General features: G+C 39.7%; 1 protein-coding gene across 1 annotated transcript in view; it reads right to left on the reverse strand.

Annotated features, from left to right (window-relative positions):
- The window catches only part of soga3a (SOGA family member 3a), a 104,493-nt gene that overhangs the window by 68,265 nt on the left and 23,673 nt on the right, over positions 1 to 12,555 (reverse strand). Inside the window, exons 4-6 of the mRNA XM_048597040.1 lie at positions 12,244 to 12,315; positions 2,995 to 4,206; positions 2,227 to 2,358 (exon numbers count right to left, since the gene is read on the reverse strand). Coding sequence (XP_048452997.1) covers positions 2,227 to 2,358; positions 2,995 to 4,206; positions 12,244 to 12,315 — 1,416 coding nt within the window. The remainder of the gene's footprint in view (positions 1 to 2,226; positions 2,359 to 2,994; positions 4,207 to 12,243; positions 12,316 to 12,555) is intronic.

Consider the following 12,555-nt stretch of genomic DNA (forward strand, 5'->3'; position numbering starts at 1 on the left):
CCTGAACTGGAGTAGCCACATAAATACGATGGCTATAAGTGCAGGTCAGAGGCTAGGAATTGTGCAATGAGTAACTTACCTCTTGATTCCCCAAAGCCTGTCCATCACCTACCAGGCACAAGTCAGTAGTGTGGTGGAATACTGTCCACTTGCCTGGACGGGTGCTGTTCCATCAACACTCAAGAATCTCAACACCATCCAGGACTAAGTGACCCACTTGATTGTTACCACATCCACGAACATTCACTTCCGCCACCACTGACACTCAATAGCAGCAGTGTGTACCGTCTAAGATGCAGTGCAAAAATTCACCAAAGCTGCTCAGATGGCATCTTCCAAACTCATGACCACTTAAATTTAGACAGATCAGAAAATTTGCAAGTTCCCTTCCAAGCCACTCATAATCCTGACTTGGAAATATATCACCGTGCCTTCACCGTCGCTGGGTCAAAATCCTGGAATTCCTTCCCTAAATGCATTGTTGTCCACCTACAGCATGTGGACTGCAGCGGTTCAAAAAGGCAGCTCACTACTGCCTTCTCAATGGCAACTAAGGATAAGCAATAAATGCTGGCCCAGCTGCCACACCCATGTCACAGAAATGAATTTTAAAATTGTCACACAGTCCTCTGAGACAAAAAGAAACTCCTTATCTCTGTCCTGAAAGGGTGACCTGTAATTTTTAAAGCGGGGCCCTCTAATTTTTTACACAGAGACCAGTCCATGTAAAGATAAAAAATTTCCTTCTGTCAAACACATTAGAAAATCAGGGCAATTTGATTGTTTCATGGTAACCATTACAGAAATTGATTTGGTTAACTGAATTTGAATTCTGTAGTTGTTGAGGTCTCCATGTCTCTGTAACAGTAGATCAGGCCTCTGAATTACTAGTACACTGACGTCAGCACAATGCTACCATTCCTGCTGTATTATTACTTAATCAGGTGATACACTCAGAAAATTGGAATATGAATGGTATTATGTTAAATCGTATGTGCATTGCTAATCCATTATTAGTAAAATACCTGTAATCCATTTATTTCTTGATTTTTATTTTGAAATGTTTAATATGTCAGTGCATATTTTGAATTTAGAATTTATTGGTGATGTTATTAAGTGGATCTTAGTTAGACCATGTGGCATATCTCCATTCACTTATTTAGCAATGTGCACTGAATGTTTTAAGTAGTTAAATATTCTATTAAAATGCGGCACAGGGACTCTGGTGGCACAGTAGTAGCTGTGGATCAGGAGATCCAGACTGGAGTTTCGCCTGCTCCAGAGGTGTGTTATAACATTCTTGAACAGATTGATTAGAAAATATCTTAAAATGTTGGACAGAGCAATCTACTGATCTCCAATTAATATTGTGCATAGCAATTTCTTGGTTTTGGTCGTAAAAGACAATAGATTAAAAATAGCTCTTCATTGCACAGAAGCTTACATCAAAATACAACATCCCTGTAGTCTTGAGTCTCTTCATCCTGGCATAAGAAGAAATGTTTTGGACCTCAAGAGAAATGGCCAATAGCTGAATTTGTGACATGACTCCTTATTGTCTGATTCATTTAAGAATTCAACAATATGTAATTCTTCAAATTTTGACTGAGACCAAAATTAACAAGAGATCAATGGCCTCATGGAACAAGCCACAAGACTTAATTCTCCACATTGATATAATCTGTATAGGTCTGACATATACCATAGTTTCTTCCGTCTCAGCCCAGAAGCAGGAAAGGAGAGTTAACTTTCAAAGCGCTTCAAAGAAAAATAATGTCTACCTGTCTCAGGGCCTTCTGACTTCTGTTGAAAAGTGTCCTCTATATGAAGTTTGCCCCAGCCAAAAATGCATTTGCCTTTTTCCTGAATCCTAATCCCATTTCAGATTCTTTATTCTGAATGGGCTATCAGAAGCCATAAGTTTAACTTTCTAACCAGGGACTACCAGCATAAGAAGGCAGACTCAATGGAAAAAAAAGTTGTTATTGTTACTGTGATGCCACAGTGAAATAAATAGCACTTCTTTCCATCTTCTATCCTTACCTTTGTGATAAGAATTTGTTAAATTTATAGGGAACATACATACAATTAAAGTACAGCAACTGTTATAACGGCTCATATTATTACCTAACATCAAATTTAACAAAAAAGAAACAATTCAGATCACTCACCCAATGGCTTCATATAAAAGTTCATCTTGAAAATTGGTAGTCTCCAGTATTTTACAAAGCTTTGCATATGGTAATCCCGTAATGTCTCGAACGCTATGTGTGTTATTTTGTGTTTGCAGAATTCTTGATGAGATATTAAAATAAATAAACAAACTAAAAAGGTGGTATACTCAAGTAGATGGAGATTCTACAGAACAAAGAAAAGTGTGAAAAGAAAAACCAATTTGAATATGGTAGCGTAGGACAATGATGAAAATAATACAAGCATGAGTATAAGCAAAATAATAGGTTGAAACATCTGGGCAGGCAAATACAAAAAGCAAGAATTACTATTAAGTAACAGTCATACATGTATCAACAGTAGCAATATGATTTTTCAGTAAATATACAGCTATACAAATGTCACAGTACCATTTTACAAATATGTTATTGCAGATAAAACATTAATCAACCTTCAATACACAAAATTAATGACTGTTGCTGAACTTTATATGTCATGACAAATAAATCTTGCAACGCATACTACTGGTCTTATCCAGTTTCTTGGAACTGAAAGATAACATTGAACTAAATCCATGAGATATTACATTATGTATTACCTGGGAATCTACCTGAATATTTTTATGTACTTCAATCATCTGCTCTCTTAAATGCTATCAAAATCTAGTGAACTGCCCCTTTGTGCTAAATGTGCTGTTATTTACAATATAATAATCAATAATGTACCCACCTACAGTATAAGACATATGATACAGAAATGTAAATCATAGAATGGAGTTGACAACACTTAACTATATTTAGCATTGACATTGAACTTGCTCACCTGACTGACAGACAAAGGTTCCTCTGTATTTTTTTCATCTGTTGTTTTTGGAACCTCTAGTCTGTCTATGAAGGTCTGCAGCTCCTTCCTAAATGCTTTCATCTGAGCATTGATTCTGTAGAGAAGTTCGTGTTCTCTGATCCTGCTGCTGTCATCTTCTTCCTCCAATCTGCCAAATAGGTCACCATTTGCTACATAAATTCTTGCTTCAGTTATAATTGTGCTTGTGTCTGTAATCAATCGATCTATAGTTCTACTCAGTCGCTCTGCCTCCAGCCGTATATCTGACATCTGTTGTCTGTCCTTGAGGCTTTTTTGAAGCAATCTGCCATCTGTAGAAAATAAAGACCTTGGCGGAGTCTGTAGGCACCTGATATTGCGAACTTCTTCTGAGTCACTTTCTCCACCAATGGGACCTTCTCTTTTCCTATGAGGAGGCCGAGAATCATCATCACTTTCTTTTTTTCCTGCGTCACTTTCTGCATCACTATCTCGGGGGCTGCCACGGATGCCCAAATGGGAAGCCAGGTCATAGCGCTGCATATTGGACATCAGAACACGATTTTCATACTGTAGTTGCATGACTTTGCCACTGAGTTCATTAATTTGCATCCTGGCTGCCTTTAGTTCTTCTTGAAGGACTTCTGTAACTTTGGAATTATCACTATTCCGGGAAGCATCCTGCATGTTTCCTGTTTTATACTTGTATTTACTGACTTCAGCGGAAAGTCGTTTATTTTGGTCTTCCAAGTCAGCCAGATTTCGTCTCAGCAATTCAGCTTCATCTTCAACAAGCTGCAGGTTCTGTCTTAGTTCTGACACAGCTTCACTTTGATCCCGAAAAGATGAAGCACCAACACCAATATAATCTTCACCACTTGCTCCTTCTTTTTCATAGTGGCCCCTTATATCATCTAACTCTGCCTTCAATCCTCTGTTTTCAACCTCAAGTTCAACAATCTTTCTCCCTAGGATATTGGCTTCTTCTTCCACCAGTCGGAGACGAAGTTTTAGTTCAGCTTCTCTGGTTGTAGGAGGCCCTCCTGCTTCACCTTTTGGCAAAGGACTGTCCAGATCCCCATAAAAGGATCTGTACTTTTGCAGCTCACATTCAAGTCTATCCTTTTCTTTGTCAATTTTTGCCATTTTCTTACGCATTAAAATTGCTTCTTCTTTGACAAACTGTAGCTGGCATTTTATGTCATCGTTGTCCTCCTTGGGGCATAATTAACAAAAAAAAAATCCTCATGTATACAATCTGAAGTAACAGATATCAATGGAGCATGACAAACAAGCAAAGCTGATTTTACAAAGCTGAGAATCAGTGAATTGGTACAATGGTTTATTTTCATGCTTCGGAAGATTTCATTTGAATAAATAATCTCAGACAGTAGACTGTGAGCAGTTTAAAACAAAAAACAACTTATATTTGTATAGCCCTATTAACATGATCAAACATGCCAAGTTCTTTAGAACAATGTTATAAATCAAAATTTAACTCTGAGCTTTATATGGTGCCAAAGCTACATGAAATGCCAGAAGCTTGTTCAAAGAGATGGGTTTTTAGAGAAATATCTTAAGGGAGAAAAGAGAACTGGTGCAGTGGACATGGGAAGGGTGGTTTAAGGTGGGAATGCCAGGGTTTAGAGTTAAAGGCACAGCCCCTAATCATAGAATCCCTACAGTGTGGAAACAGGCCCTTTGGCCCAACAAGTTCGCACCAACCCTCAGAGCATCGCACCCAGACCCATCCCCCTATAACCCACCTAATATACACATCCCTGAAAGCTATGGGCAATTTAGCATGACCAATCCACCTAGCCTGCACATCTTTAGACTGTGGGAGGAAACTGGAGCACCCAGAGGAAACCCACGCAGACATGGGGCGAATGTGCAAACTCCACACAGTCACCTGAGGGTGGAATTAAACCTGGATCTCTGGTGTTGTAAGGCAGCAGTGCTAACCACCGAGCCACTGTGCACTCAAGACATCAGAATTAGAGCATAGACATCATAGAGCATTGCCGAGGTGGAGGAGATTACACAGAAACAATGGGGCAAGCCCGTGGAGCAATTTGAAATAAGAATGAAAATTGGCATTACTCAACCAGGAGAAAACTTAGGGGTGACAGGGAAATTGCATATGAAACTAATGGATCATAGAGGTGCTCTTTTCAAACTAAAATCTGTCTCAATTGCTTGAAGTACACCAAAATGTATTGACAGCATTAATTTGTTAAAGACTATTTCATTAATCAGCTGATCCAGATTCAGATTTGGGAGGAAGGGTGTCCCATGATTCCAGCTCACTCATTTGGTTGAGTGCAAGTCATACTCAGATTTTTAGGGCTTACTGTATTTACAGTAATCTGATGACAATTTGTATAATATCAAAATTGGAAGTTAATTTCTTTAAAGCCAAACTATTTCTACAGATAGATTTTCTTTACAATACTTAACAGGTTAAATTGAACAGATTGAAAGACAAGCAGCTATCGCTGATTGTTCTCAGATGCCAACGTTGCCACTTATTGGAATAAGTTCATCTCGAAAGGACAGCTAATTACTGGCAGTCAGTTCAAAGGAATAGTTCAAAATTTCTTGGAACCAGTAGCTACTTAATAACACGAGAGCCCATGCTCTTAGAAGGTAGCATACTAGCAAGACAGAGGATTAGATAACTAATGGACAACAGAGAGTCAGGATAGTGAGCCATCTTCAGGATGGCAACTTGTAACTAGTAGAGTGCCACAGGGATCAGTTTTGCAGTCGCAATTATTTACAATATATGTGAATCACTTGGATGAGGAAAGTGAATGTACTATAGTCAAGTTTGCAGGTCACATTAAAATAGGAGGGAAGGTAAGTGGTGAGGATGGCACAAAGAGTCTGCAGATGGTTGTAGACATGTTATGTGAGTAGGCAAAAACTTGGCAGATGGAATATGATGTGGGAAGGGTTTTGGGTAGGAAGAACAGAGGAGATGAATATTATTTAAATGGAGAAAGACTATAGATATCTACAGAACAGAGTGATTCGAGAGTCCTCATCCTTGAATCACAAAAAGCTAGTCAAGTAACTGCACAGAGGCTGGTATCCCATCACTAAGTCACCCTTTATTTACTTGTGCACAGTACACTACCTGTGGCCAGCCAGCTTGGAGTCAGTCCCCTAAACTAAGGAGATTCTAAATCCCCTGTTTTTTTTTCTTAGTTATATAACACCAGTTATGCAAATAACTCTATTAATATACCACTACCAGGAAAAGCGCCCATGTGACAAAAGCATCAGTATCAAGCAGAGCCCCTCAGGGCAATGCCTCTGTGGAAAAAAATGAGGGGGAGGGTAGAGATCAAACCAAAATAGAGTTCGTGGGGGAAATAAAGCACTCCACAACCCGCAGGGCCCATCTCTCCCAAAAGGCATCGAGAGGGCTAGTGCACACTACGTGCTCCTTCTCCAGGGATACCCGGGTACGGACACAATCCCCTGTTTATATTGGTCAAACAGGGCCCCCTGATTGGCCCAGGTTAACAATTCCAATCAAGGATCTCTTAGTCAATAAGATCAACCTGGTCCCAATCACTACAGCTAGCATCTAAGTTCAGTGTAATAAGGATGGCAAATGGAAAGTTGGCCTTTATTTCAAAGGAAATGGAACATAAAGGTAGAGAGGTTTTACTAAGCCTATACCAGGCATTAGTCAGGCCATAGCTGGCATATTGCAAACAATTTTGGGTCCCTTATTTAAAGTAAGATATAATGGCATTAGAGACAGTCCAAGAAGGTTCACTACGCTGATACCGGGTACGAAAGGACTCTGAGGAAAGGCTGAGTAGACCGAATCTACTCACTGGATTTTAGAAGGCTGAAAAGTGGTTTCATTGAAACATGCAAGATTTTTAGAGGACTTTAAAGAGTGGCACAAAGTTTGTTTCCTCACGTGAGAGAGTCTAGAACCAGAGGGCATAATCTTAGGATCGGGGTCACACATTTAAGCTGGGAATGAAGAAAGATTTGTTCTCTCGGAGGGGAGTCAATCTGTTGAATTCCTTTCTGCAGAGGACTGCTGAGGCTGGCCCGTTAGGATATTTAAGTGTGAAACAGACAGATTTTTAATCAGTTAAGGAATCAAGTTTTTAGGAAAAAGGCAGGAAAGTGGAGTAGAGAGAACAGATCAGCCATGATCTCACTGAATGATGGAGCAGATATAATGGACTGAATGGCCTACTTCTGCTCCTACATCTTATGGTTTAAGTTGCAATTTTCTTAAGTCGGTTTCAAAACCAAGATACAACTCTGAAATAAAGAAGTACATTGTACACTTTTAAGTCACTTCAGACTATATTTAACTTAAATTACTGCTTACATTGCATGGTAATGTTGTCCGAATGTCTCACTTTCCAATAAATGCATAAAAAGGAACAACCAGGGAGAATTTTAATGACAAGATTGATGTGTTGGGGTCAGATGAAGATTTTAACATTTGAATAGTTCACCCGAATCCAACCCACATTGCCATGTTTAACAAAGATGAGACTGACATTGGATAACCAACCCACTTCTGGGGACATGGTTGGTCATTTTTAAAGAAAATTAATTCAAGGGATGTGGGCGTTCATAGCCACAGTATTTGTTGCCCACACCATGTTTCTATTGACATGTTGCTGTGAGCTGCCTTTGTCAATTACTTGTTGTAAGTAGACCCAAAATTCCACTTGGAAGGGAGTTCTAGAATTTTGACCCAGCTACGCTGAAGGAATAGTCAGTTGTGCTGCTACTGAGCTGTGATTGTTGATGGACAATGAAGTCACCCACCTAGAGCAAATTCTACACCATTATGGTGCTCAACATGTAAGAGTCGTCAGCCAAGGGAGCATGGAATATAATAATCATCAGTAGGTTTCCATTTCATCAGTAGATCTGGTGCCAAGACACTCATGGAGCCCAGAACCAATTTTAAGAACTCACAGGGCTACTCCTTCCCAAATATATACCACTGTGCTTTGATCTGTCCTGCTGGTGATGGTTATGTCTGAAACCTTTTCCGAATTGTGTGATTTCACGAGTATGACTTTGTCAGGCTATTGCGTGATTAGTCTGTGAGACAGCTCTGTCAATTTTGGTACCCCAGTAAGGAAGACTTTGCAGGATTGAGAGGGCTGAGTCTTTCAATGTCATTTCCAATGCCTTAGTCGAAACCAGTTGAGATGTCTGCTTTTTTGAGACTTTTTAAGCAGTTAATACAATCAAATGGCTTGCTCAACCAAGACTCAAGCTGTGGGTCTAGGATCGAAGGAAGGCCAGAAGAACGGCAGTTTTCATTCCCACTGGTGAACCAGTTGAGTTTTTTGTGACAACTGCCATTGGATTCATGGTCATCATTAGATTTTTGACTTGAAATTGTTTTTAATTTCAAACTGTACCATCTACTGTTATATTTGAACCCGGCTGCCCAGAACATTACCTGGTTTACCAGTTGACTGTCAATATTGCTGTGACATTTTCTCCCCTAATTATTTTAATAAGAATGACAACCTCACATTTAATATGTTTTCTAGGTTTAAACATGGTCAACCAGATTGTCCAGGTGTCAGGAAATACAGCAGCTCAAGAGATACTCCACAGAGAGAGAGAGACTAAGTGCCTTTACATCATTTCCTGTGGGCCAGGTGAAACAGCAATGCTTCCTCCCAGATCACCAAACTAACCGGCTTCCCTTTCATTACGGCACAACCCATCCTGATACAAAGAAACCCCAAACTGTCCAACGCAGCCCCACCACACCCACCTCATTCTCAAAAGGAGAACTGAATCCATTGAATAAACCCCACTCCTAAAGGAGATCAGACTCACAACGACCTGCCCATCCCTACTAACGGCCGCAGACTCCTTACTGATAATACAAGTCTATTCTGGAGTTCCCTATGTCCAAATAGAACCCAAATCTATCCAACAGGTTGACTTCAAGTCAGGGATCCTTCTGTAGAGAAAAATAATATGTATGTTCTATAGTCAAATCTCTACAGCATGCAGTGACCCAAAAATTACAATCAACAGCACAGAAAATCTGTCTTCAAGACTGAACCCTGAGTGGGTGAGTGAATATATTAAAAACTGTGGAAAACCAAAATATCATGGATGTTGGAAATCTAAAATGAAAGCAGCACATGTCGAAAATACATAGCAAATATGGTAACATCTGTCACGACAGAAATGATTAAAACTTCATGTCGATGACCCATCATTAGATGAAAATGATACTTGCCCAAAATTTTGGGATGGGGGCATCTTCTTACAGCACTTCTTTTTGGTAGAACAATGGTTTTTACATGTAAAAGTATGTTACAGTCAGTGGAAACTATGCTCATCAAACAAGGACAGTTAAAGGACACTATAAAAAGGTGCACCCAGGTCACATCTGGATGTGTATAAATGATGCATTTAATGAGACATAGGAACAGGAGCAGTCCATTTAGGTCATCAATTAGTTATGACCAAATTAATACATATCCTTATTAAAATTTGATAAGAAAAATAACTAATACATTTTAAGCTGGCCATCCACAATAATAATCTGTGCCATCTTGTTGATATGTAATAATCTGAATACTTAGTGAAATTTGAAATTCCACCTAAAAGAATTTTTAAGTTTTAAGTTTTGGCTTCAATCATTGAATCATATAAATTTAAAGCACTGGAAGCCTTTTGGTCTGTGCATCTGAGAAACAGCTATCCAGCCAAATCCTATCGTCCAAGTCTAGGTCTAAAAGTTTGCAGGGCACGGCATATTTGAGTACCTTTTAAATACCGAGAGTTTTTGCCTCCATAACCCTTTCAGACAATGAGTTCCACATCTCTCGCATCCTTTAGATTAAACAATTTCTCCTCAATTCCCCATTAATCCTACTGTCAATTATGTTAAACGTATGCCCCCTGTTTATTGCCTTCACTGTGAAGGGAAAAAGGAGCAATGCAAGTAGCAAACAAGTCAAGTAGTTAATGAGAAGCAGTCAGATCAGAGAGAGCAAGACTGAAACTAAACACTGTGACAGTCAATGCAAGAGGAGAAAAATCGTCCGAAGAGAAATGTGTGAGAAGTCCACAAATAAAAGCAGTAGCAGAGAATTGGCAAAAGCGTATTTCAGCGTTCAACTTCTTAGCTTCTAAGAACAAAATGAAGTTCCTGGAGGGAAAGGAGTGTGGACCTGACAGGATGCTGAGAAGTTTTCAATAACAAGTCCCAGAAATTAGAGCTCAGTCTGAGTGTTCAGTGCTAACAGAAAGCCAGCTTCAGGGACACCACGTAGCTGAAAAACAAGACAAAGCCAAGGATACACCATTGGGACACTCTGGAAGTATTGGTGCTGAAACAGGAAGAGGAGTCACTGCAAGTGATTCTCTGGCTATGGTTAGAGAGATAAGAATGGAACCAGATGGGAGTTTCAACACACTGGATGACTGGTATGGGTATGGATGGTGCAGCCAGACAGGTTGAGACAGGTTTGGAGGGAGCATCACATCAGTTATTTGTGAGCATTCTGACTGCATTTTCAGCCAACCCATCACTTATCGGCCACTGTTGGAGCTTCTATTCCCTTAAAGAAGAAAGATCATGCCTGTAAGAGCCATTGGCTAAACAGACAGGCAGCAGCTCTTTAGTCCCAGCAGCACCATCAGCTGAAACGGCCACTCATGGGACTGCATCTAGCTGAGAGGACACGACTATAGACACTATTCGCATAACAACGTGAGTGGAGTCTGAGGTTATTGGAATCAGTCAGGAAGGCCCCAGAAAAGCTCGGTATGAATTTGGTAAGGATAGGAGAGTATGTTGAGGGTGGGTTAGGTAGGGTGGACAACTGCTGTAGCCAGAGTATCCCACTATGGGCCAGAGAGTGCTCAATCAGGAGGAAATCATGCTCCATCACAAGTCGGCAAGAAGGCTACCAGGATTCAAAAGTCAGTCTCCCCATCTGGTGAATAGCCTATCCAGTGCCAGTCATATGCTGGTGGCAGTGGGCAAGCAAATGGTTAAGTGACATCAGGGCAGGAGGGCCATCTTCTACCTTCTCCACTGTTGGTCAAATGACAAAATGACATGCGCACCACCTTCCCCACCTGCCTGCCTACCTACCTACCTCTTTTCACCAATCAGACACAGTTCCCAAGTTATAAACATCTGACTTACAAATGAGATTCCATACACAAATGTATTAATATTAAAGATCCGACATGCAAACATATCCTTGTACTTATGAATGAATATTTTATATTATCCTGTACTGAATTCCAACATGCATACAAATTGACTTACAAACATATTAAAGAACAGAACCCATTCACAACTTGGGAATTGCCTGTATAATTATAACTTTAAATTATTTCAAAGGACTTCAGATATATGGTGAACAGTGACTGTGTCATTCAATTGTTGATCGTATGTGAGGCCTGAGCTACTTCGAGTCTCAGAAGTGGCCATCATTCCCATTGGTGCTGCTGGGACTGAAAGAGCTCCTGGCTGTCTGGTCGGCCAGTGACGCATGCTCTTTCTGAACCAACAAAAATCTTTAAAACTCAACCAGGTCAATTTTCTGAGTAGTCCACTGTGATCTCTTTAAGCAGTGATGGATAGGCTACTCTAAGCTAGTCCCAATGGGTACATTTTACTCAGCAAATATTCTACCCATATGCTCTGGGAAAATGTATTAAGTTTCTGAATACCGAAAGATCACGGGAGCTCCTGCAGACCTGACTAAATGAGGTGAAACAGATAGGCACTCTGGATGACCACATCCAAGGCAGGCTGGAAATACTATTGGGCACACTGAGAATAGGATGAGGCAATACGATCTAAACTATGATTTTTTGAGTGCTACTGCCCTGTTCCTGCTCAATCAGAAATTAAACTCCATAAGATTTTAAAGCCTAAATGTGAACAATTAATCTTGAAAAAATGCATGTTTAAATATTGATTAAGACTGCTATCTGTAACCAGCACTAGACTTCAAAAGCTTATCAAAAATTTGATTTCATGCTACCAGTCAAGTAGTAAAGATTATTCTTCGTATTGCTAGTGCTCATTTCACATATTCTCATTTAAATCACAGTCAATAAATTGGTACAAAGTGAAATTATTTAATTTTACAAATAAAAGTTTTCTATTATCAATAGGGATTGTTTGTACTATACAAAATTAAATTACTGTTAAGTGCAAAATTGTTCAATGTTGAAACATAATCGCAATACCTCATGAGTGATCTGTTGGGATTTCTTTTCAGATTTTTGTAAGTCTTTACTTCCTCGTCGCTTTAATGCAGACTAGAAAGAGAAAGAAATCAGGTATCACAAGTTGCAACACAATCATTAATGATTAGAAAAATATTAACTACTACTGACAAGTCAAATAATATATTCATGAAAAATCCTCTGGAATATCCTTACCAAGTACTACACCCAACACTCATCTGTTATAACAAGGTGTAGAGCTGGATGAACACAGCAGGCCAAGCAGCATCAGAGGAGCAGGAAAGCTGACGTTTCGGGTTGAGACCCTTCTTC

Source organism: Rhincodon typus, chromosome 5 (genome assembly GCF_021869965.1).
Source record: "Rhincodon typus isolate 14 chromosome 5, sRhiTyp1.1, whole genome shotgun sequence".
In the NCBI taxonomy this organism is placed as follows: domain Eukaryota; kingdom Metazoa; phylum Chordata; class Chondrichthyes; order Orectolobiformes; family Rhincodontidae; genus Rhincodon; species Rhincodon typus.